A 26,244-nucleotide genomic window follows, 5' to 3' on the forward strand; every position below is an offset into this window, starting at 1 on the left:
CCCTTTTAAAAGTTGTAGAACTGTTGAATATCAATAATTAAGTGATAAACTACTGGCATGCACGAGATACACAGGAAAAATTGCGTGCAGATGTCTCTCCAATCACTCTTACAACAAATATTGTGGTCATTCGGTATATAGTTGGTAAAAAATAACTCGTATGATAAACAGTCTATCGATACAAATTGACGTCATTCACAATTCATGTAAGTATTACAGAAAAGAGTTAATGGGTGGATCACATTGTAAAGGGAACTTGTTAGGTGAGCAACACATTCTGTAGATATTCTTGCAAAAAAAACCACAGCCTGATAAAAGCGACGCCGTACGTGCAGCACCAATTTCGCACGGCTAGCTATAGTGAACATTGAACAGTGACTGTGTCATACAATACGTAAGTCGACTGTTGGATCCTATGGTGCGGTCAGTCACCTAAAAAGAATTGGAGTTCAGAATCATAATTAAGTCCATGTCCCACTGCATACATTTTCATAATCCACATTGCTCCTGAGCGTCTGAACTTGAGTTCCCTGTTTCCCCCTCTGACCCCCATGTTGACTGTGTCAATGCCGTAGAAGGAAACAGCTGTGTCATTGTCTGCATGTTGCTATCCTGCTACATGTAGTGCCGCAGGATATCTAGGGTCATGTTTCAGTATAGCTCTCATGTGTTCCGAAATTCTATCCTTAAGGGGTCGGATCGTGCTCCCTACATATTGTTTACCACAGTTGCATTTGATGATATAAACAACATATTTAGTCTGACAATTAATGTTAGTGTCTATGGTAAACGTTTCTCCCTTGGGATTGGAGAATTTCATGGTGCCGTGTTTTGCCCATCTACACATCGCGCAGAAAACACATTTGTAAAAACCTATGCTGCGCGTAGATAGCCAGTTGGTGGGACTCAAGCCATGCGGTACAGTGGGACTGAGTCTGTTTCTGAGAGTGTTCCCCTTCCTGAACAGATCTGAGGTCTATCTGTGACAATAGTCAGTAGAGATTTCTCTGTCTTGAGTATGCCCCAATGTCTGGTCATACTCTTCCGTAATATGTGGTGAAACAAATTGAATTCTGTGACCAACCTAATAGTTTTATCAGTTGATTGTGTCTGTCCCTGAGATTGTAACGTGTCAGTTCTCTTAGCTTTGGCTATTCTCAATTCAGCTTTTCTGATAGTGTTCTCAGAATAGCCTCTTTTAGAGAACCTGCGCTTCATGTTGTGTATGCAGTCTCTAAATTCTGGTTCCTCGCTGCAAATCCTTCTGGCTCTGAGAAACTCCCCATATGGTATAGAGTTTATCTGGTGTGGAGGATGTGAGCTGGATGCATGTAATACTGAATTACATGAGGTAGACTTCCTGAAAAGTTAACTGTGTAAGGTGTCATTGGTGATATAAAACTCGACGTCCAGAAATTCTATTTTGGTTTGACTATATGCCATAGTGAACTGAATCTCCCACGTGTTATTGTTCAGATGTGTGAAGAATTCTGTTAAATGTTTTTCTGACCCAGACCATAATAAGATGCAGTCATCGATATATCGACCCCAGAAAATAATTGAGTCGACATATTTGGTACCTTTTTGACCCCAGATTAGATCAGCTTCAAGAGTGCCCATGAAAAGGTTGGCGAACGAGGGAGAAAATTTAGATCCCATCGCTACACCCCTCTTTTGGCGGTACCATTTCTGATCAAAGGCAAAAAAGTTTTTTCTCAAAACTATTTCCATCATTTCTGATAGCATATCAGTGTGTTGAAACAGTGACGCCGGTCGGTTGTGTAAAAATCTATTCATCGCCTGAAGACCCAGGTCAATATTGATGCTGGTATACAATGATACCACGTCCATTGTCACAATAAATGTCACTGGTTGTCATTGGATGTCGGATAGAGTGCTGAGAATGTGTCTGGTGTCCTGAATATAGGAAGGGAGATTCTGCACAAGCGGGCCAAGAAATAGATCAACATATTCTGCAATCCTCTCTGTTGGACCCCCTATTCCTGATACTATTGGTCTGCCCGGAGGAAAGGGCAGGTTTTTGTGTACTTTGGGTAAAGTATAAATCCAGGGGTAGGTGGGTCTGAAAATTTTTAAATATAGTTATTCTTTTTTTTAAATAAAATTTGTATTGCAGATACACAAGGAGCCGATATGCAATCTGTCGGAGAGTACCATAGTGCATCACAGCTGTTGCTACTCACTGCCGGAAAGGACACACAGCCAGTTAGCCGACACCCCGGAGGTTGGGTGGCGAGCATGATTAATGTAGTATGTTTACCTAGAATTACCCAGCTGCAATCTTTCATAGGCGTTCCAAGTTTCTGCATTTTTTTTTTTTAATTATTGTTATTTGCATTTTTCAAACTCAACATTACAGGCAAGAAGACAGCAGCAATTTCACTTCTTTCCCCTCCCCCCCCCCCCACCCCCCTACAGTCCAAAGATTACTTCACAGTTCGGAGATTCGAATACCCAGTGCCCAGTGGCACCCATCTTGTCCATCTTATTGCATCTCATCCATACCATTAGTGCCAAGATTTGCGCCATGACCCATACCTAGATCCCTTTCCCCTACACCCCTCCCTCCAACCCGTGATGGTGTCGCCACTTGGACCAAACTTTTTGAAACTTCTTTGGGCACCCCCTCGCCTTGTAAGTCACCCTCTCGGCTGCCATATACAAGTCCAGTCCCCTTCACCATTCCTCTAGACCTGGGGGTTCCGGAGCGCCCAATACTTAGCGATGTTCCTTTTCGCAACCACCAGGGCTAGGACAAGGAAACTGGTGAGTGGGCGTGTCAGATCCACCTCCGTGGTCATGCCTAGCAGTGCCAGCTTGGGGTCCCGGGGGATCGGTGCCCCCAAAACGTCTTCCAGTTCCCTGAAGACCTGTGTCCAATAGGTTTGGATTACGTCACATGCCAAGATCGTGTGGAAAAAATCCCCATCCCCTTGGTGGCATCTGAGACACCGCGGGTCATCTACCTTCCCCATTTTACTAAGTCTCAGTCTATCATAGTAGGTTCTATGGAGCACGTTAAATTGAATAAGACGCAATCTCGATTTAATCGCCACCTCCCGGGGATGCATCAGTACTATTTCCCAATCCAGATCGTCCATCTCACCTACCTCCGCCTCCCACCTCTCTCTAAGTGTCGCCAGGTCTCCCAGCATATTGTTCGTCAAGGTTTTGTAGGTTAAGGAAACCGCCTGCCCCGGTATCTGCTCCTGGAGAAGCCGTCCCTCTAACGGGGCATATTCTGGGATGTCGACAAGCGTGATATTTTGGGCTCGCCATGCATGTCTCAGTTGAATGTACTTGAAATGCTGTGTGTTGTGGAGACCAAACTCAGTTTTAAGAGCCTGGAAGGACTTCAGCTCTCCCTTAGCTATCACATCCCCTATGGTGGAGATGCCGATGTCATCCCACCTTTGAAAGCCGCGTAATTTGTTCAGTTCAGTCAGCCAGCGGCAGTGCCACAATGGGGTCTGTCGCGTGGGCTTCTTGTACCACCCCATACGTTTAGTGGCCTTACTCCATGCGGCGAGCGTGAGGGGCGTCGCCGGGAGGAGCGGGCCCCTCCAACTCCACCATAAAGGTAGCACATTATGTGCTTTGATGACAGTTTGACTCTCTCCAGGGCGTACGTCGGGTGGTCCGCCGGGGCATGCAGCCAGTCATTAATGGGTATCAGGTGTTCCGCCCAATAATAGGCCTCCAGATTAGGTAGCGAGATCCCCCCACTGTACTGGTGTCTCTGGAGTGTAGTCAAGGCCACCCTGGGATGTTTGCCTAACCACAGAAAAGAGCGTAAATCGGCTTGGATCTTAGCGAAGGTCCCCGTCGGGAGTGGGTAGTATTCGTTCTGTAATGCGTAGAGAAATTTTGGTAGGGTTATCATTTTGTACATGGCCGCTCGGGCAAGGAGTGTGAGTGGGAGCTGTCTCCAGCGGTCCATATCCGCCACTGTATTCCGCATGATCCGTTCCAAGTTCCTTTGGAAGGATACGGTCTTATCCAGGGTTATGTAAATCCCTAGGTATTGGAAACCATCAGCCGTCGTCAACAGCCTGTCTGGTAGTCTCCCCCACCGGTCCCGTCCCCCCGGGTCAAAAAGAATTGATTTATGCCAATTAATTCTATGGCCCGCCTGTCGCCCATAATGCTCTAGCTCCCGGAATAGCGCCGGGATGGTGGTCTCTGGTTTTGTTATATATAGCAAGACATCGTCTACGTAGAGCGAGATCTTTTCTTGTGTCGGATTGGTGTCAGTGCTTGTACAACCAGAGATATCCGCATTCTGTTGGATTCGTGCTGCTAGTATTTCTATAGTGAGTGTAAAGAGGAGAGGGGACAGGGGGCAACCCTGGCGGGTGCCTCTCTGGATCTGAAACTCGCGTGAGAGCGTCTGGTTCACCCGCACCCTAGCTTTCGGGGTGGAGTATAGGAGTTGGACCCATTTCACAAAGCTCGGTCCAAAACCAAACCTGTGGAGGACTCCAGTAAGGAATGGCCAATGCACAGCGTCGAAAGGTTTTTCGGCGTCCAAGGAAAGGAACCAGTGAGGTTCATCTCGCCCCCGCACTTCCTGTAGCCAATTATGAGTGCGTCTGAGATTCAATTTAGTCGCCCTATCCGGCAAGAATCCAGATTGGTCTGAATGTATGAGGTCTGGAATAACCGCCCTGAGGCGGGCCGCCAAGATAGTTGCTAACAACTTCACCTCCGTGTTAAGGAGGGAAATTGGGCGGTAGGAGGCACAGTCGTCCCTCGGCTTGCCCTCCTTATAGATCGGGACAATTGTCGCCAGGACGAGCCGCACGCTCCTTTTTACTGAGCCACGCTAAGAGTTTGCCGGACTTGTCTCCCACGTCATAAAGACGATGGAGTGTGGCAAGGGCTTGGGTCTTCGCCTCGTTGATTACTAACTCTCGGTATTGCCTCTGGGCGTCAAGGAGTTTTCTGAGTGTCTCGACCTGTTTAGAGGCCTGATACTCGCTCTCCCACCCTAGGACCGTCCGTTCCAAGGCCGAGACCTCGGCCTGGAGTCTAAGCCTTTCGTCTCCCAGTCTACCCTGTATTCTATCGCGTAGAACCGGCTTCATGGCTTCCCAGAAGGTGACACTAGATTCCACCGAACCTTCGTTTTCGGCAACATAGACCTTGATGTCTGCCCTAATACCTCGTAGTATGGCTACGTTTTGCAGGTCCCAGGCTGCTAGGCGCCAGGAGCCTCCCGTAGTGCCCCGTATACGCCCTACCTTGGCTAGTAGAGGCGAGTGGTCAGATATACCCCTGGCCTTATATTCCGCTGTGTCATCCACCTTCAGGTATTGTCGGGACATGAAAATATAGTCTAGGCGTGAGAACACCCTGTGTGCCCCAGAATAGTATGAGAAGACCTGTTGTGTTGGGTGTAGCCATCTCCAGACATCAGTGAGGCCCAAAGTAGCCATATGACGGGATAGTGCAGTCTGATGCCCCTCCCTATCTGACTCCCCTGAACGGTCCTGAGCTACACTCATAACATCATTGAAATCGCCTCCCACCACCTGTATGGTGTCTGCAGTGTCTAGTAGGATATTAGCCAACGCTGTAAGCGTTCGTGCCTGCAACTTGGGCGGTGCATATATCGAAAGTAGCGTGTATGTGCTCCTATTCCAGGTCCCCTGCACCCCAGCATATGTCCCCTGTGCATCTAACCAGGTACGCGTAACGCAGAATGGGGAGGTTTTTTTTATGATGACCACATCCCCTCTGGAGTCGGAGGTGTATCCCGCATGAGCCAGAACTCTATGTCTACCCCTAGCAATGAAGGCACACTGGGTTGCCTTGAGATGGGTTTCCTGCAGGAAGGTGACATCTGGGTCTACCCTTTTAATGTAGGCATTTAACAAACCCCTCTTAACTTTGGAGCCCAGACCATTAACTTTCCATGTCAGGATGCTTATTCCCCTATCCCCCTCCTGTGGAGTGCCTACGGTACTCGCCATTCGAAAAAGCGGTAACCAACTGCAGTGAATCTCTGGCATGCATGTGAGGTGTGGAGGTTCAAAGTGTTTCGCTGCCTCTCCCCAACTATTGTCCCCCCTCAACTTCCCCCCCCATTTCCCAACTTGAATCAACGTGGTAACCCCGTTCCCCGCCCCCCTCCCCACCTCCCTCCCCATCCAGTCGCATCCTAACACAGGACAGAACTGTCCGCAGGAGTAGGCCTGTCGCCCACCCACCCATCCCTCCCTTCAGAGAACTAACAGGCAAAACACACAATAGAACGTGTTAAAACAAGAGGGCGTGTCAACTTGCGTGCTTCTCCGTGCTGGGCTGCCATCACTAAAGACCAGGTGCACCCCCGATCATGAATGCGAGTCTTGTGTACCAGTCACTGGAGCGTTGTTCAGCTCCGGAGCATCTTGTTCCAAATGGCGGATAGCCACTGCCAGCGGATGGGCAGAGTCCTGTGTTCTTTCCTCCTCCTCCCCTCCAGATGCGCGGCTCCTCAGCTCCTCTTTATCGTCGCCCTCCGATCGGATGTTGTTCCGGAGGCAGCTGAACCTGGATCCTGCTCCTGAGTGTGTTCCTGGCGACTCCGAGCGTCCTCTCCGCACACGACCTAAGTCATGACCTCTGTATGGCATTGCCGGTGTTTGCTTCTTCACCCTACGCGACCTCCGTCTTTGTGGTTTCGGCAGTTCCAACTGAGATCTTTGCCGTATTGCTTTGTCCAGCTCCTCTCGCCCGCAGCCTCCCTACTGTTAAGGATAGGGTGCTCTTCGAGCCATTGCCAGGCGTCCTCCGGGTGGGTCAAAAAGATAGACTTGTGCTTATAGAGCACTTTGAGCTTCGCCTGGAAGAGGAGCAAGTAGGAAAGATTCAGTGTCCTCAGCTTTGCTTTCACAGCGTCGAAGGAGCGACATTGTCTCTGAACCTCCTGGCTGTAGTCCGGGAAGATCATTATCGTAGTGTTCTCCAGGCGGATCTCACCCTTTTTTCTGGCCTCTCGCAGGATCAAGTCTCTGTCCGCAAAATTTAGAAACCGCGCAATAACCGGTCTCGGTCTTGCTCCTTCGGGTGGTTTTGCCAGGAGGGCCCTATGCGCCCTCTCGATGATGAAGCACGGAGAGCCCTGGGCAGCGGGTAAGGTCTCCTTCAGCCAGGTGCGTAGAAATGTGGTCATGCTCCCTCCTTTGATTCCTTCTCTAAAACCTACGAAGCGCAGGTTGGTGCATCTCGCCCTGTTTTCGGCATCGTCCACCTTCCACATCAGTTGTCGGTGTGACGCCTGCAGCTCCGCCATGTCTTTCTTCAGGGTGGTTATAGCATCGTCATTTTCGCCAATCCTGGTTTCGGTCGCCGTCACCCTATCTGACAGTTTTCGGAAGTCCTGTCGGAGCAGCATCACCTCAGATCCAACTTCCCCGATTTTCACCTCCAACGTCGCCCGTGTCTCCTGAATGTCCGCCCTGGACACCTGGATGGCCTCCAGCAGGAGGTTGGTGTCAGTCCGCACCCCAGAGGGCGCAGGAAGGGCCTCTATCAGTTGTTTGGGTGCCGCAAAGTTGTCCATGGGCTCCTGCCTCGGCGGCCTGGGAGGCGGGTCCTTCTTCCCATTGCCGGTCGCGTCCCGGGGTCCCACACCCACCGCAACCAGGTGTCCCAGACCTGCTCGGCTCACCTGCCCAGCACCAATGGCTCCGTGAGGTGCGTCACTTCTTACTTCGAAGGACCATGGAACTGGTGTCCGCCCGGCTATGCTCCCACCTGCTCCACCGCAACGGCCTGCGGGCAACCAATCCCCGTTCAGTTGGCTGGGTGTCAGTCCACCGCCCCGTTCGAGCCACCGGGTACGGCCGTTCCTCCTAGTTGTTGCCCCAAAAGCTCCTTCGCGGTGACACCGGGTGACCCTCCTGCGCGGCGTCTGCCGTCCTCCTCGTTAGCTCCCCGTCACAGCCGCCAAAAGCGGCAGGGATCAGGCGATGATCAGCCGCACAGGGGGGGAGGGGGTGGCACCACAGTAGTCCAGCAGTGCGTTCTCCCCTGGCTCAGACCCCCTCACAGGCCGCGGTCCAGAGCTCTCCTGCTTCTATCCTGAGCAATTACCAGGACTCAGATGTGGCGCCCACCGGAGTGTTCATTGGACCCTCACGTCCCCAGCCACCACCTAGGCGATGGGCCACCTCTTTAATGGCGGCGGATGACCAGCTCTCTTGACAGTTGCCGCCCAGACCCAGGCCGGGCGGGTCCGGCCCAGAGCGCAGACGACAATGGGACCGGGCGGGGGAACAGGGTCTCCAGCCCGAGCGGATGGGAGTCAGTAGCGCCGGATCAGGCTCGGGCACCCTTGCCCGTGGGTATGGTGGCCCCAAGGGGGATGTGCGCCGAGTCAGGGGCCTCTCGGGCAGCCGCTCACGTCCTCGACCCCCAGAGAGAGGGGGGGAGGAACACCTCTAAGTCCCAGTCAGGGCAGCCCCCCGTCCCCCACCTCAGATCCGGCCACAGTCTAAGAGCCTTTTTCCCCTGATTTTTAAGGAAGGAGGGACCGGGTCCTAGGCCCAGAGTCTCAGGTCGGTGGTGCAAGCCCCACCCGTTTTGCCCCTCAAACAGCCCGAGGGGCAGGCGGGGCTCCAGTCACGAGTGCGAGGGGGGAGGGGTGGGGGGGGCACTCCATCGTGCGGTCGGTCAGGGCCCTCTCGCTCCTCACCTCTCGTCAGGCCACCGACTCCCGCACCCCCGCTACGGCCCCCAATGGAGCTCTAAGCCTCGATGCGCGGGTCCTCCAGTGGCTCACAGGCACTCCTCTTCAGGATCGGCCATGTTGGTGAAGGCCTTGCGGGAAGAAGCCGCGCGAGGTGTCTCAGCGCCTCCTCCTCACTCCCGCGCCCCACCTCCAGCCGTGGCCCGGTTCTCCCTCAGTTGCTCCTGGGTGCCGCCGGATAGACCCCTTAACTCCCACGGGTCATCTCATGAGGCCTCCTCTACTCCGTCCGCCATCTTGGTGTAGGCAGGCGGAGTTCGGACCCCCCCAGGTCGCCGGATCCCCTGGGCCGCCTCTCTCCGCCGTCCGCCACTCTCAAGGGTCCGCGGCTGAACTCAGGGGGTCACTCGCCGGCCGGGCCACCGGTACCACTCCCCCAGTCCGCCAACTCGGCGCCGGGCAGCCGGGCTTCGGAGCTTCTCACTCCCCTCAACGGAGCTCCCGGTCACGTCACTGGGCCCCCTGCTATGCCGATCTGGATTGTTGCCCGCTTCCACTGGTCCACAGCGGCACTCCGCCCAGGCTCCGGCTCATCGGCAGAGCCCTGATGCTGCGTCCGCCATCTTGCTTGCCAGGGGCTCACACGCCGGCTCCCCTCGCTGGACGATTTCTTCTGGCTGGAGGCAGTTCCCACACCAGTAAGTCAGCTCCTCAGCATCTGGGTATATTAGGCTCAAGTTTGTACGGATTTCGGGTGCCCTGGGGTCCCATAAACGTCGGATTTGATGACAGCACGCCGGGAGCTCCGGCAAAGCACTTCCTAACCGGCCATGTTGCTGGCCACGCCCCCCCAAATATAGGTATTCTTGGTCGTTTAATAGTCCCGATTGTTTCCAGTGCAGGAGTCTACCATTAATCTCAATGGTCAGGGGGCCTATAGGATTTAAGGAGATTTGTTCATAGCAAGTGGTGTCGGATAGTTGACTTAAAATTTCTCCCTCATAATCACTACGATTCATAACTCCTACATTGCCGCCTTTATCGGCCTCCCTGATTGTAATGAGATTATTTTTGCTGAGGGCTGAGAGAGCCGACCGCTCCCCTTGTGTCAGGTTGTCGTGATATTTGAATGTGTTCAGTAAGTTGTTGCAATTAATTCCATCAATGTCATCTAATACCCGTTTGTAAAAGTTGTCAATAACATTTCCCCCTGAGAGTGTAGGTATCCATCTAGATTTACATCTTAAGCCACTGGAAATGCTATAGTCTGGATCTATGTTTAGTTCAGATAGCAATCTATCCATATCATATGGTGAGTCCTCTACATCAGTGAGTGACAACAGCAAGTGGGTTGCTTACACATCTTTTATCAAGTTTATCAAGTTTATCAGAAACCTTAAATTAAAGAAGCATTTTGCAGATAAAACCAGTACAAATGATGGTGCCAAGAACATTCCTGCCTTGACTGATACTAATGTATTCTTGTCATTAAAAGATGTGCAAGCAACCCACTTGCTGTTGGCACTCACCTTGTCACAATAGAATACTGCTTGATACTTGTCTTCACCGCCGGTTACAATCAGCTCAAGATGTATCACAGTCTACTGTGAATGTGTACTTTCCACAACAAGTATTATTTTTGTTATTTCCAGCCCTGAAGATTCGCGTGATGCGATGAAACATGTGTCGGCTGGCTGTTGTTAAGCCTTGAAAATTAAATAAGAACATAAGGATCTTCCCTTGTTATACTGTTCATTTCCACTTTTTGTGTTTACATCAATTGTTTCTCTGCATATATATATATATATATATATTACTATGAATGTTGTGTACTATCACGTAAGTGTACAGAAACTATTAGTGTGTGCATAGGGTACATCTATGTAGTAATTGTGAGGTCGTGTCAGCTTGCTGACATTACCATTGGGTGGTTACATGGTTTTCCACTCACCCAGTTGCACCACAAACTATTGTTCATTAGTGCCTCCATACAGGCAGTGCGCCCATTTTTAGATAAGCCCCTAAAAACCATTCCCTCTTTTTCTTCACTCAAAGGGTTGCTTATCCCCCTGTAGTGAGTCTGGAGCCAGGGCAGGAACGACACAGACTCTGTGCACTTTAAAAGTATCTCTTTGAAGTCTCCCCCACTTCGTCTGCTGCATGGCGCATCGATTTCAGTTTGGACACATCTTTAACTTTGCATGTCTAAGAGCCGACGCATTACCTTCTTCCTAAGGATCATCGACGAAGCATCGCCTCCTCTCCCCCTTGCACTGTGTCCTCAACGGAAACAAGGAAATTTGATGCAGGCAAAGTCTGGTCCCTGTTTTCGACCAACGCTCCAATGAGGTTAGCCTGAATTTGTAATATTTGGCCAAGTCTGGCATGACCAGTTAGCCTTGATAGGGCTTTGTGATTTAAAAACTACATTTCAGTTTATTCTTTAATAATTCATAACACCAGTTCTGCTTATTGGGTTTTTGTTGTTTTGGTTATGTTTTGTTGATTAAAATAAGCTCTATTTTTCTAATCTGGTGTGGTATCTTTTTGTATGGTGGTTTTACTGTTTTATTGTTTGACGTGTTGCACAAATACTTTACACATTGCCTCTTAAATTAAACCTGACTCCTCTGTGCCAACCTACCAGGGGGTGAGCACAGGTTAATGTAGGGTGTGTTAGTGACTTGCCCTGAGGAGAACTGTGGTTCCTGCTAAGACAGGGTGCACACCTCTGCAACCAGAAACCCAATTTCTAACACATTCAAACAGATACAATAAGCATTTTCCAGCCAAAGGTTTTTTTTTGTTACAATAGGAGTACTATAATCACACACCAAAACATAATACTACATATAGGGAATATAAATCTTCTACATAGTTCTAAGATAAGTTTTATGGGGTTTGCTTTAACCACACAGGTATATTCAGGTGTAAATCTGGCAAAGGTACAAATTCACAATAATATGATGCATGCTAAGTCGCTGGTTCTGTGATACAGGAGTCATCCACATTTGTCTCATTTGTAAGGTTCTTTGGGGCAATTCAGCCCCACTGGATTGAATAACCGGCTGAAGTTTTAGCAGATGGACACTAGCTGATGTTCAGGTTCATGCAGCTCGGGTTACCTGGTGGTTCAGGTGCTTGGAACACACAAGGTCTCAGTGGCTCGTAACTGAAGAACAGGTGTGCATTCATTCTCACAGTTCCCAAAAGCGCTTGAGTACTGGGTCTTCAGGCGGAAGGAACGACAGTTTCAGCAGCACGCCAGGGTACCTGGCTGACAGGAATCCTCTCTTTAGTGAAGGCTCAGGCCTTCAATCGCAAGGCTCAGCGTTGCAGCACATTCACTTCCAGTTCTCTGTTATATGGCAGATAACACACACATTGCGGTCACACTGCAGACATTTTCTACGTTGACAGAAGTATTCTTATTGTAGAAACTCAGAGAGGCTGGAAGACTCTCTTCAGACTTGAGTTAACACCAGATTACAAACCCACAAATAAGTTCAGTCCATTCCTTATGGATGGCTCCTCTCTCTTCTTTCCTATATACGTGTGCTAATAAATTTATGCTGTCTGCTATAGAATGATAGTCCCTTTCTAGAAGTGGACTGCGGAGGACACATTTTTTTAAAGCTGCATCACAGGTGTATCGGACGTTTCTCAAAATGTGTTGACCCCATCTTCCATCTTAAGGGTCCAGTTACCTCAGGGTAGTCCAGTCCGTAGGTATGTGCCTTTGGGTCGCATATCCCACGTTGGGTGCAAACTTCAGCACGAGCCTTCAAACAGAATACCAGTTGGACAGAAATTACGTCCAATGCTAGATTTTCCCTCTATGATTTGCAGCAGATGAAATCTGTCACAAATTATGGGTGCATATTGCTCACAAATTCAGTTTGCCACTCACAGATTAGGTAAAATCATATTCCGATTACATGGACATTTCCATTATCTGGGAATTCAATGCAGAATCAGGTGCAGATTGGACACCTCCTCATTCCACATCCCACAGTAATTGACAGTTGAGTAATTTGACCCGCGTGTGTGCACGCCCTATATTCAAATCTATTGCCTTTTTAGTTTCCAGTTGATGTACTTGTAAAATACTGGCTGGGAAAGAGTGTTCACTTTGCAGCAACTGTCAGCAGTAGAGGTCTACTGTGAGACTGACCCTGTTCTGCGACTGCTTCCCCCATACACGTTAAAGTGCCTCCAAAGATATGCATTGACATTGGCTCTCGGTTACTTGCTTCTTTCCCCGTGCGTAACTAAATAAGAAAGAGCTACATTTAAAGTTCTGAAAAAAACACTTACAATGTCATAAAGTAATTTTGAGTTATAAACTTGTTGTATATGTCCTATGTCGTTACCGGACAAAGAACTGTGGGCCAGATGTACTAAATGTTTGATTGCAAAAATCTGGTTGCAAATGATTGCAAAGTATTCTCATATCGAGTAAAAAAGTTTACATATCGACCTATGTGCTAATATGTAACTTTTGAAATTCCGATTCCGAGTGGAGCAAACACCCAGATTCATGAAGAACACCTTTTGCGAATCCTTAATAGCGAAATTTACCGATTCGCTATTAAGGAATAGCAAAATGCTATTCATCAAGAAATCACTCAAGAAATAGCGATTTCTAATTATTCCTTAATTGTGATTCGCAAATTGCGAGTCGCAATTAAGGAATATCTCCCCATTCATTCCTATGGGCCTAGAGGCCCATAGAATTGAATGGGAAGACACTCGCAAATAGCGATTAGCAAAATGAAATTGCGATTTCAAGGGTGCAGGGGTGTCCAAAGGACACCCTGTAGCACCCTTGAAATGTGAATTTACACTGATGTTGTGCACACACATGTCCATGTGTGTGTGTGTAACATGCAACTTAGAAAAATGCATTTAAATGCATTTTTCTAAGTTTTCGCTATTTACCACGAGGTTTGACTTCGTGGTAAATAGCGCTCCTAAATTGCGGGTTCGCAATTTTTAAATGTTTCATGAATAGCATTTAAGGAATCTCTAATAGAGATCCCTTAAATGCTAATCCTCGCAAATTTGCGAATTCTTTATTAGCGATTTTTGCATTTGGGATGATGAATGCCAAATGCAAAAATTGCACTCGCAAAGGGCCAGATTCTAAGAATCTGGCCCTTTTGCGAGCGCATTTCGCTTGATGAATCTGGCTGATAGTCTGATCTGCCTCATGAATAATTATGAGATAGGTTGCAAAATGTGACTCAGTCCAGTCGATGGCTATCAGAAGGATGGTGAACTGCTAGGATCTGCAGATCACCATATCTGTGATTGCCTCTAAATAGAGTAAACATTTATTTTAATGTCGCCGTTTTTTCTTAACAGAAACAGTGCTGCCTTTTAAAAAAAAGTTTACTTTAAAAAAAAAAAAGTTTGTTTGAGAATTGGTAGTGGTACCTGGGCCACTGTCCACTCCTCAACATTTTTTTTAACATTCACAAATGGGAACCAGACCCAAAAGGACCCCTTCCTGTTTACGAGTGGCTTTCCATCCCAAACACAGGTCTTTCATATTTTGTCTGTGAACTTTTATGGCAAGTTTGGTTGAAATGTAATCTTGATCAATTTGGAAATTTTAGGATGAATTTTGGTTTCCCACTGTAGCTCTTTGTGATTTCAAAGAAATCCGGTAGTATATGCCTATTTCTCACAATCATATAATCCAAGGCAATTTACACGTACACCATTTGTATCCCTTGTTTGCGACGCATCGTTTTGAGGGTAAACCCTCAAGATCTAGAGAAGAACAATGTATTTTTGTCTAAAGAGGTAGGCATAGCATGTTTTTAAATACTGCATCTTGCATCTTCTTTGCAAATTAATTGTTGTCAAACCTCTGAACCCTTATGGCAGTTGTCTTTAATGCAAGCACAAGGAGATGATGGACGGAGCGCTGAAACTTTTCAGACACTCACCAACAGTCACAGATCTGGGTTTAATCCATCATCATTCTTTAGTTCACTTCACCACCCAAGTTCAGACCTAGCTATATGCATATCAGTCTTGACCCTGTTCCTCATGGGAATAGTCCAGTCCAAACTGCCCAGCCAGGTCTCCCCTGGACCGGAAACAATTGTCCAGAGACCGGTTTCTGGAAGAAAGATGAAGAAGGAAAGAGTTTATGTGACAGCCGTGATTACAGCAAGAGCATCAAAGTTGTGACCAGTGTGTAGTGCTGAGCAACACAGCCTTCTTCCCCTCAGACGCACCTTGCTCTCTGACAGTAATAACGTTCTTGCAGCACTTGGTGCAGTTAGTGCTGATCCATCTGGCATTTTCCCCCTAGAAGGATGATAAATTACGGACCTTCCTTGTCTAGCTCAAGCTAATATTTAAACAGCAGTATACCCCGTTAGCAATCACTACAGCCACTTCTTAAAATAAATATTATCTACAGATGAGTAACATTTGAAAGTGGTGCAGAGTAAAAGTTAAGTATGAGTGTCTGATGGCGAGCGTAGCAAGTGAGCCGGACCGGCATAAGGTGGGTTCAGGGGAATTTCTCTCCCTGGGAAAAGTTTGAAAAAAGGGTGGGCAAATAGTGCATTTTCAAGCATATTTGAGAAAGCATTATGGTTAAAGTGTAGTTATGACATCCATAAAGACATCCATAAAGAGATTACTTTTTCTATAACTGTCTTTTAAAAGTGCACACTTCACAGCTTAGCTGCTCACCCTTACAATACCCCTCAAAAAGAATAAATGTGTGTCATCAGGAAGCAATTTTATTTTGGTAACTCTTGCTTAAAAACACACATTTCACAGCTGAGTTGGTAGTTCCCTTACAATATCTCTCAAGAAGAATAAATCTGTATCATCAGGAATCTTCAATCTATTCCATCAATTAAAGCCAATACCGTCTCCATGCACCCTTTATATTTGCAGATTGACCCATTGCGCACATTGACATATGTGCTAGACAAACCACCAACATACCCTGAAGGGCAAGCGACCAAACTAATGGCATTCAGCTGCAAATGCCTTTCTGCTTCATAGCCACATACTTTTGGCTCAGAAAGGTTTAGTTTACCGCCCTTACTGCAGGGTCCTGGGACACAGCACCTATTTGCATAAAGGGGAGCAGCACAGATCACATACTGGCTGTTTTATCTACATGAAAAAAGGCTGCTTTATTGAAAACAGGTGTACATCACAAATTTCAACCCTAGGCCTTAGCCTAACAAAACAAAACCTCACGAAATAACCATTTTACCAACATTTTACCCCCTTCCTTAATCATGCCCCTCCCTCTTACATTTCTAACTTGCACTTCGAAATGCATATCCTATTATTAAACTGTTGATCTTTACCCCCTTACACTTTAACCTAGTCTATTAACCTCTAACTATCTAAGTATCCCAAACCTAAACTTTTAACGTCCGACTTCCTCAATGTGTAACTTTCTTGCTACCCCCCATTGTCCTGCTTCACCTATGTTTACAACAATATCTTAAATTAGCAACATGGCAATCAAAACTGCCAACTGCCACTTAGCAAAGCCTCAACTTTCTGCCCCCCACCCCTCCAAGGAATTCATGTTCCCCCATCTCCCATTGAGTGTTTCCTTCAGTACCTCCTTGACTTGCATACGGTGTAGCTCCATGTTGTAATTAGATAAGGGAACCCCGTCGCCTCTAAACAATTCAGGAGCATCATATCTCAATATCGAGGTGCTCCACACCGCCGAAACCCTCTTCCTTACAGAAAATGTGTATATCCCCATTGATTCTGCGTCTGGCTTTTTCAACGGCTGTGGGCCAGTCTGCACCCCTCCACTGCCTCATGGGGATAAATTCCGTACATGCTTTGAAAGTGCCTGCCCACTGTCTCCTAATTTCTATGGGATTGCTCCTCATCTCCTTCAATAATGCCAGTCCTTTCCTCTCTACCATTTAATTTTCCCCCACGTGGAGCACCAAAATATCCAGACATATGCAACTTCTCAACAACTTATTCAAGCATTGCATCAGTTTGCACCACTGCATACCACCTTTTCCACGCCTAGTAATTATACATTTGACGATCAAGCCCAAGATTGGCGCCTTGCCCCTTCTGTAGTTCATACCACTGCCCATTTTACAAATGAATGTCCTACTATCCAAATCAATAACTCTACTGTTCACAGACCAGCCACAGCAACTGAAAAGAATGGTATAAATGAGATGCAAAGAAGACGCAACACTCTTAACACCACCTGAGACAAACGTACAAAACGCTGGAAGCAGTCTGACGACCACCAGCCCAGTTGCATGATCCTAACACTACACCAGCCCTTTTGCGCTACTTCTGTGACCACCCCTATCCAGAAATAAAGGGGTCCCAAAGTCTGCTGGCAGTTCCTCCAATTTTGTCAAAGCTTTCCTAAAAACCCATAAAATTTTAAAAGACATCCCCCCATGACATCCAAGTGCCTTAGCACCGTCCCTCCCAATGTCCCACTGAATGCTCTAAGGTTGGTGGCCCACTTTACTGGGCATAATCTTGACACTGGGAATGGCTGCAACACCACTATCTTCCCTGCTGTCCTCTGATCAGTCTTAGAATGACAAATGTATATCTCCAATCTTTCCCCTGAGGCCCTCACCTCCTCTCATCTGAACCCTGTGACCCCCCACCCCAATAATTTGTACACCCTGAATGCCCCATAACTCATCTATGTCATTAGTGTTGAGAACAAAAGTGTATTCCCTGCCACTGCATATAACTGAGAAGAACCCCACCACTTTGCCAAGGAGCTGCCTCGATAATGGCTTCCTCAGTCGGGTTGGTGCCCCGGCTCTCGCACCCAACCATCGAACATTGTTCTCTCTAGTTCCCCGTCCGATGGCTCATAGCCCTACAGGAGCTTGCCCATAAATACAATTCCCATCAGCCTCCCAGTAATCTTTACTCTGGATAAACACGTCTCAGTCAACACTAGCATGTACTGTACTACGTCCTCCTCCCTGTGCCATACATCTGACCGTCGCCTAGCCCCGGTGGCAATGAATTCCTGCCAAGCACACGCATATGCCTTCCTACTGGATTCTGCCAGAGACCCTACCACCACCAAGTGAAGCATTTTTTTCGCCTATGCTCCATATTGCTGCCAGTCAGTGTATTGACCTTGTCTGCAGAAGCAGCTGGTGAGATTTGAAAGTGGTGAGGCGTAAAAGTTCTGATGAGTGGCTTGTGGCGAGCGAGTGGAGCAAGTGAGCCTGACACCCATAAGGGGGGTTTGGGGGATTCACCCCGAGAAAAGTTTGAAAAAAGAGCGGGCAAATGGTGCATTTTCAAGCATATTTGAAAAGCAAGAAGGTTAATAAAGCAACAGTTTTAATCTTGTTTTGACATCACTAATGCTTACTAATGTTACTGCAAATAATCTCTGTGACAACCTCCGTTTTACATGGTGCCGAAGCTGCCTAGCTAACAAATAACTAATGTGCAACATACCTTCACAGTGAGATATGAACCGGCACATTCAGGTTGGCCATGTGTTCTCAACTAAACCCCATTCCTGGTGTGTCTGTTCTCCCTCACGTCCACATTAAAAGTTACACTTCCCAAGACATGCTCTCTCAACACACCTTGAATAAAAGCGCTTCACAGAAAGCACTGTGTCTGCCCCCCTCCCCATCCCGGCATCCATCCATTGTATAAGGCCCTAAATGGCCCTATAAAAGTGGTTAGGTCTGTGTAGCTTATATCCTGTCCATGTTGTAACTGTCGTGTGTGCAAACAAAACTTGTACAGCTGCTTCTGATTGTGCTTTGTCTGATACATGTGTGTGGAAAACATATACTTCTGCTGCTGATGACTGTTATATGTGATCTGTGTGCTTGTGAGCATTTGTTTCTGATTTAGTGAAGGCTCGTAACTCAGTCTTCAAAGAATGACATTTCTACCTAACTGTACTTTCTGAGAGAGGCTGCACCATGCCAACGCATGGGAGAGGTGATCTATGTGGTGGTGAATCCTCCAGAGGGAATGGCACTTCAGGAGAAAATTATGTTACTACTGCCTTTTGGTAGGGTATATGTTTTCACCCTCCTAAGTGTACCCATAATACCTTTGTGCTTCACCTGAAGGAAGGCAGTCCTGCTGCTGATGAGGTAAGTGATCTAGTTGAAATGGTTTGTGGCCAGCAGACCTTTCCTCGTGTGTTGCGCACCAAGGGATAACAACCAACAGGTAGTGCAGAAAGGGAAATAAAAAAAGGGGAGAAAATCTTGGGTTGTGGGGGGCACCCTGGTAACCGAGAGTGCAGTGGGTCACCAATATGAAGAATAAAAACAAGCTGCAGGCCTAAGGGAACTACCTGTACAAAAAATAAAGGAGGTGGTGGGCTGCTGAAGCAGGTACACATCCAAGTTACAAACAAGGGACAGGCCGCACCTCCTAAAATAAGATGGTTCTGTAGGTGGAGGGATGCCATAGATACCTGGTGGGTAACCGAATGCAGAGACAGTCCCTGGTGCCTAACACATGTTGTTGAGTGACTGCTCTGAAATGTCCTAGCTCAAGCTTATGCTTGTGTTATACTTAAATAGAAGAAAGATAGCACACCATAAAAATATGCACACAACAAACTTCTAGTATGATAAAGTTTCCCAAAACAAACTAATGACTTTTTCAAAACTGTGCAAGAAGGACTCATCTCTAAGCACAGACACTCCTATCACCCTAAAAGCCTCAGTTAAAATCATCAGTGTCTTCATGTTAAAAGTTTCCATTTAAGAAGAATAATTCAAGCAAATGTCAAAGTAGATAGTGCCCTGTAACACAAGGTGATTCACAGGCTCGTGCAGAGACTCTGAAGTTTAAACTAGATGTCCAGACTCAGTGCCTCCTAACCTACTAGCCACTGACAACACCATTCTTTCATTAGGCATATTAAAGTCTACTGCCTGTCCCACTAAAGTAGTGTCACAGCGGTTTTAAGGCGATTGAAGTACCATGTAAAGCCACGTTATAAGTACAAGAGAAAGATTTTAACAAATTTACCAATACCGCTTGCTTTCATATTTTAAATCCATATCTTTGATCTGTTGTGCCCAAACCATTTTACATGGTGCCAAAGCTGTCCAACTAACAAATAACTAATGTGCAACATACCAGTGAGATATGAACCGGCACGTTCAGATCGGCCATGTGTTCTCAACGTATCCCCATCCCAGGTGTGTCAGTTCTCCCTCGCTTCCACATTTACAAGTAACACTGGCCAAGAATGTTCTGTAATTGATTACACCTTAAAAAAATGCTTGACGCCTAGAATGCACTGTGTCTGCCCCCCTTCCCACCCCGACATCCAACCATTGTACAAGGCCCAAAATGGGCCTATATAAGTAAAAAAATAAAATGCCCTCCTGGTCCTTACCTTGTAAACTGCCCGACTCTGGGAGTCTCCAGTCCCGAGTTCACAATTTAGCAGTCCTGATTCAGACTGCCTCGACCCTCGGCTCCCAAAAACAGGCAATCTGATTCTGATTGATGAAGACTCTCTCTCGGGATGTAGTCTCTCAGACCGAGTCTCTGCGCAGATCGATTCCACTGCTTCCCGCCTGCCAGGCTGCCACACCCCTTTCCCAACTCGTCACAGGGGGTGGATCTTGCCCTGTAATGAGTTGGGAAAGGGTGTGTGACAAGCTCTCCACTGATTGACGTGGAGGGTTAGCGATACCGGGCTAGGATTAGAAACGCCCGGGGCTAACTTAACCTCCACGCCATCAGGGGGTGGAGACTGCGACCTGCAGCTAGGTCTTTGCCGAGCTGATGACATCACAGCCTTCAGGGCTGTGAGGTTCTCAGCCGGCAAACACTTAGGCTTCTTTGGGCCCGCCCAGGAGCATGCAAGGAGAGTCACGTGACTCTGTCTGTTCACAATCAATCGTCACTGGAGAATGGCACCACAGCAGTGTTGTTAAGTGGGGCAGACAGTGCCTGTGTTTTCTAAATAATTACTTACACTATTTAAAGGGGATATTTTTTCATTTAAAACAAATATGAGCATTGTCATTGCTCATTGTTGAAAGTAACGGGGGCGGAGCCCCGACGCCCTTGAAGAGAAACCACCACTGCTTATCTGCATCTGTGGCAAGCCCTTTGAACCTCTCCCACTGTGAACGAGACAGAGCATCCCCAATGTCATTATCCACCCCCGGTACATGCCTAGCTCTGTAAACGACATCATGTCTCAAGTAACCCACAAGAAAAGCTCTCAACAGTTTGAGCATCTGTTCACCACATGCAGTCTGTCTATTGACCACTATCACCACCAATATATTGTCCACTCAGAACAATACCTTCTTTGTGCCAGTTCCGACCGCAGAGGGTCACTGCCACTATCAGGGGAAAAAATCCAGGAAAGATATGTTCCTGCCCCCACCTACTTCCAGTCTCGTGGCCATTCCTCCGCACACTACCTGCCCCGCCAGTACAAGCTGAACCCTTGCCCACCTGCTGCATCAGAGTATATCTGTACATCCCACTCTCAGTATTGTGGTATGACCATCGGGATGCAATTGTATTTGTCTAAAAAATATTTCCGGTGCAAAAGGCATACCATTGTTACCCATGAGCTTTTGAAAACTTGCCAACTGTTGTTGACAGTACACACAATAAGGTTTACCAACAAAAAATAAATCATCCAGGTAGTGTGTCACTGTGGTGCACCCTGTCTGTCACGTGAACACCCATTGAAAGAAAGTACTGATTGGCTCAAAAAGTGCAAATCAAATTGAACACCCCATTGGGGAGGGGGGCTTTATAAACATACCAAGATGCTTCAAATTGTATCCCTAGCAACTGGAAGTCCTCTGGGTGTCCCGGCAACAGCCTGAAAGTCGACTTCATATCGCATTTAGCCATCAAGGCCCCAGGACGGACCTGTTCCACTAATGCCATAGCCACATCCACGGAGGAAAAGGATACTGACAACACCTCATCCACTATGTAAAAATTGACCGAGACCACTTCCGGCCATAACAAGTGTTGTATTAACCTGAATTACTCCCTCTCCTTCTTTGGAACCATGTCAATGGGTACTGCATTGGCCATGTACAGGAATGGCCCTCCATCCTGCCTTCCTGCACTTCATTTAAGAGCTTTGCCTGCTCCACCTGCTTGTACGACCACGTTGACTTCAAATTATCTGCCCACGACATTTCCCAGGACCATCATACCCAGTCCTGAAGCCCTCCTGAAAACCTGCATTCCACAATCCTGCATCTTCTCGTTTGTGGTAGAAGTCCAACCAGTAGTCCAACTTGTTCCACCTTAATTGGAGTATGAGCCCTTGCCCATGTTCCCATGTGCCCCGAGTCCTCCTCGGTTCTTTGTTGCCTGATTACCCTGCTGTCTACCGGCCATCCCTTGGTATTTGTTCCACTGCCCTGACTGTTACCCCTGACCGCTACCTCCTGCTCTATAACCCTGCACGAGTGCATGTCTCCCTCCACACTTGGGGCATTCATGCTGAAACTTACAGTACTCTCTTATACATACACCTTTGTTGAAATACCGGCATGTCCCAAGTGCACCTCCTTGTGACTTGAGTAGGGCCTGCTGAAAGGGACTATATACTTAAGGGTGGCCACTTGCAGTAAATTTAATCTCCCCTACTTGGCCTGAAGATCTCACGATAAACACGCACAAAACTCCTTATCATGTTGATCCCATGCCTGGCCCCCGTACGTGATCTGAGCCCTCCTAATCAGATCCATTATTTAAATATGGACACACGCCATTCCGGGTATTTCACACAATATACGCTCATAAAAATTAAGAATGCCACTGTCCAATTTTCTATAGTTGCCAGCACCCTTGATACGCTTGGACCCCTCCTTCTCCTGCAGCTGCAACATATATACATACTCCCCTCACCAATATGTTCTCCTTGGTAACCAGCATTAGGTGGGTCCCTAAGGGTTTCATATCCTCCATATAAAGGAGCTTTTTAATCTTAATCTCTTTACTCTCCTTGCCCCCCTCCCCTTCCTATACCAACTCCACCGTGGGTATCACCCCTCTTCTTCTTTTTTCAACAGTTTGGGAATTATTCCTTGTTTGAAGCATTTAGTTTTAGAAGTATTGCTTTCGAAGTTTTAGGAGAAGACTAATGGAATAATGTTTAGATGGTTATGGATAAAGAATCATGTCTGTCCATTCCTTGGTGTGGCTGTCCATTCATGGACGAGGAACAAGAGCTGCTCCTTTATTTATATATTTGGACCAAATTGACTTCTGACAGTTTGGTCCACGATTCTGCTGAATTTTCATTAAGTGCAGTGAACAATCTCTGCTAGGGCAGCCTCTGGAACCAGGCGTGGGTAGTTTATGTGGCTCAGCCTGAGACGATGCCAGGGGTTTCCGGTATTGGGCATGGTCCTAATCCCCACATTGTTGTATCTTGTGAGACTACCAGTCCCGCAGTGTGGTTTATCTCCTGTAAGAGGGGTTCTTATTTGTAGTTCAGAACAATACAGAAAGGTCTGTGTGGGCCTAATCTCGCAAAATCGGACCCCCCCCCACCCACTTTTTTTATCACATAGCGGTGTTAACCTGCATCTATATCTATCTAGGTAGCCAATAAACGTACTTGGCACTAAAGAGATGGAGTGCGTGTTTATTGGAGGGTGGGGACAGTGAAGTTCTAATGAAAAATCTGGCACGGGGACAGATTATACATAAATACACTGTTATCATTACTCGGAATGGAGCACCCTTTCTCGTTTACATAGTTGGATCATTCCATCTGTGGACTATCTAAGTAGGCTACGGATCTACCGCTCTCTTAATCCAATTAATGCAACTTGGGGGCGTGCCAAGAAATACATGCTGCTACTTCAGAAAACTAAAACAATTTAATGTAATTAACATAGTAGCTTTGTTAATTTGCAATATAGTGTTTTTGTATATATACATTGTTATTTTATCTTCTAGGTGTGTTTATTTTGCGCTATGATTATATACCTTGCTTTCGCCTGAATAGGGATGACAAACGAGCATGGTAACAAGAGACCGGCGCGCTAAAATTTAGGATGCAAAGTACTAATCTAGTATTCTTTTTACCTGTTATATTTGTGATCATGAAAGTGTATCTAATCTAGCTGGTTTTCATTTGCTTTAGTTTCTCAATTAATAATTTGATTTGTTTTTTTGGAATGTTTCTAGTCATGGCGCCGCAAGAAGCCCCACAGAATGGCCGCCGTCTGGCAGACATTTTTGATGAAGATGCAGCCGAGAGAGCGTTTCTACAGTCCAAACCGACCTGCTTCCTGATTATTGGAAAGCCAGTAAGCTATAGCGCATTTTAGTTATTTCCCCACCCTGTCGATATGCATCTTGGTTACTTTGCAAGTTGGAGCGTTCATGTCGGTTATTATATGATGGAGTTTAAGAATCAAGAAATAATGATCAATTCTTACTAACTGTCAGTTTTGTCCAATATATCCACTCCCCCAAGCTGCCTGTACTAAATTAACGGTCTTAATACATATTATAAAACTGAACGATTTTGTGACTAGGGGACAGATATATGTACATTGGATTAGCAAAAAATGGTTACATTTTGCGCACCAACTTTTAGCAAGCTTAACGTTATGTTGTGAACCAACTTATTGACAAAACACCGAATCACAGTGAGTCACAGTTGGACATAACCCTGAATATTAATGAGGTAGGTTGCAAATTGTGGCCCACAGCGAATAGCAGCCATTACAGGGATGGCGGCCTACTGGGGTGAGCAGACCATCGGGTCTGTGATTGCTTTTAAATAATCATTTTTTTTAAATACAGGCCATTTCCCTGAATGGAAAACTAGATGCATTTAACCCATTCAGTGCTCATAACGAGCTCAGCTCGTCATGAGGACCAGTGCTCCTGTGCTCATGGCGAGCTGAGCTCGTCATGACCACACCCGTTTTTATTATGGTCCAGCACAGGAGATAAATATCTCAAGCAGCGATGGTGTTAAAAAAAAAGAGAGAGACAAAGATTATAAAACTACTTTTTGAGAGAAGGCAGTGGTTCCAGGTACCACTGCCTACTCTCAAAATATGTTTTTGGGTCATTCACAAAGGGGAAGGGAACCCCAGGGGAACTTTTCCCATTTATGAATGGATTACCACCTCCTTTGAGGTGTCAGTAAAATATTAATGTTTGTGACTGCATTTCAGTTGCAAAACAGTAACACATACCATAAGGAATCGCTATTTGGAAAGGATGGCCTAAACACACCCCTTCCAAATAGTTATGCCATGTGAGTTCCTAAACCCATTTACGAGTTACCGAATCGCTAAACAGTTTTAGAATATTGGAAAACCACATTATCTTGTCGCAAACACTGGATTTACAGAATTGTATGGTTTTCAACAAGAAAATTTGTTAGTACACCTGGCCCCTGGTGACTTAACTGCAGCGTAAAAAATGTAATATCCAAATGTAAGTAAAATGTTTAAATCTCGAAGTTCCTTCTAAAAGCACAATTATAGAGTTGTTTACACTGCACATGGTGACATTAATGCTATGTGACGAAGTGGCCTTGTAGATAAGAATTGTTAGACCTGACAGCCTTAGGGTGGTCTTCCCCCAACATTTTGCCAGCCTCCCTCCATTTTTCTGATCTCTTTTTTTCTGACTTTAGGATTTAGTGCACTTTACCACTGCTAACCAGTGGTAAAATGCATGTGTCCCCTCTAAACATGGCAAAATAGGCTCATACCCAATTGGCATATTTAATTTACTTATAAATCCCTAATAAAGTTCACTACATGTGCACAGGGCCTGTAAATTAAATGCTACTATTGGGCCTGCAGCACTCATTGTGCCACCCACTTTAGTAGCCCTCTAACCATGGCGCTCAGACCTGCCTTGTCAAAGCCTGTATGTGCAGATTATACTGCCTCTTCGACCTGGTAAGATAACCCTCTTGCCAGGCCTAAAGATTCAATTTTTATAAATATAAGTCATCGCTAAGGTAGGCCCTGTCTAACCTACAGGGAAGGGTGCAATGTATTTGAAATGCAGGACGTGTACTTTAAAGTTTAACTTGTCTTGGTAGTGAAAAACGTTGTTTACTTTTGAAAGGCCTATCTCTCCTAAGAGATAACCTTATTACATATTTTAAGTGTAATTCCTGATTGTGAACAGATAGACCTTAGCAATGTTGGTGTCCCAGGACTCACAATTTAAAATCACAACTTATGTTGAAGTTGGATTTCAAGCTAGAGTTTAGCACATGCCACTTTTAGGAAGTTGGCATTTACTTTCTTTAGCCATTGGCGCCTGCTGCCTGTCTCTGTTTAGTCTGGGCTGGGTAGCAGCTGTGCTTTGTGTATTCCCTCTAGACAGCCACACACAAAGGAAGCCTAGGTGTGTCTTGATAGACTATCCTGGGTGATGGGAGGGAGAAGCTGGTCACAGCCTCACACTTACACCCGAATAGGCTGTGTCTTGTCCATACACAAAGGGCTGCATATCCACCTGTACTGAGTCTGGAGCCTGGGAAGGAAGGGAGGACATAT

General features: G+C 46.6%; 1 protein-coding gene across 3 annotated transcripts in view; it reads left to right on the forward strand.

Annotated features, from left to right (window-relative positions):
* Window positions 1-26,244, forward strand: part of AK9 (adenylate kinase 9) — a 1,394,796-nt gene that overhangs the window by 42,786 nt on the left and 1,325,766 nt on the right. For all 3 annotated transcript variants that reach the window (XM_086926806.1, XM_086926808.1, XM_086926807.1), the window contains exon 2: window positions 23,894-24,015. In XM_086926806.1, coding sequence (XP_086782932.1) covers window positions 23,896-24,015 — 120 coding nt within the window. In that variant the 5' untranslated portion in view covers window positions 23,894-23,895. The remainder of the gene's footprint in view (window positions 1-23,893; window positions 24,016-26,244) is intronic.

The sequence above is a fragment of the Lissotriton vulgaris genome, chromosome 6 (genome assembly GCF_964263255.1).
Source record: "Lissotriton vulgaris chromosome 6, aLisVul1.2, whole genome shotgun sequence".
NCBI classification, from domain to species: domain Eukaryota; kingdom Metazoa; phylum Chordata; class Amphibia; order Caudata; family Salamandridae; genus Lissotriton; species Lissotriton vulgaris.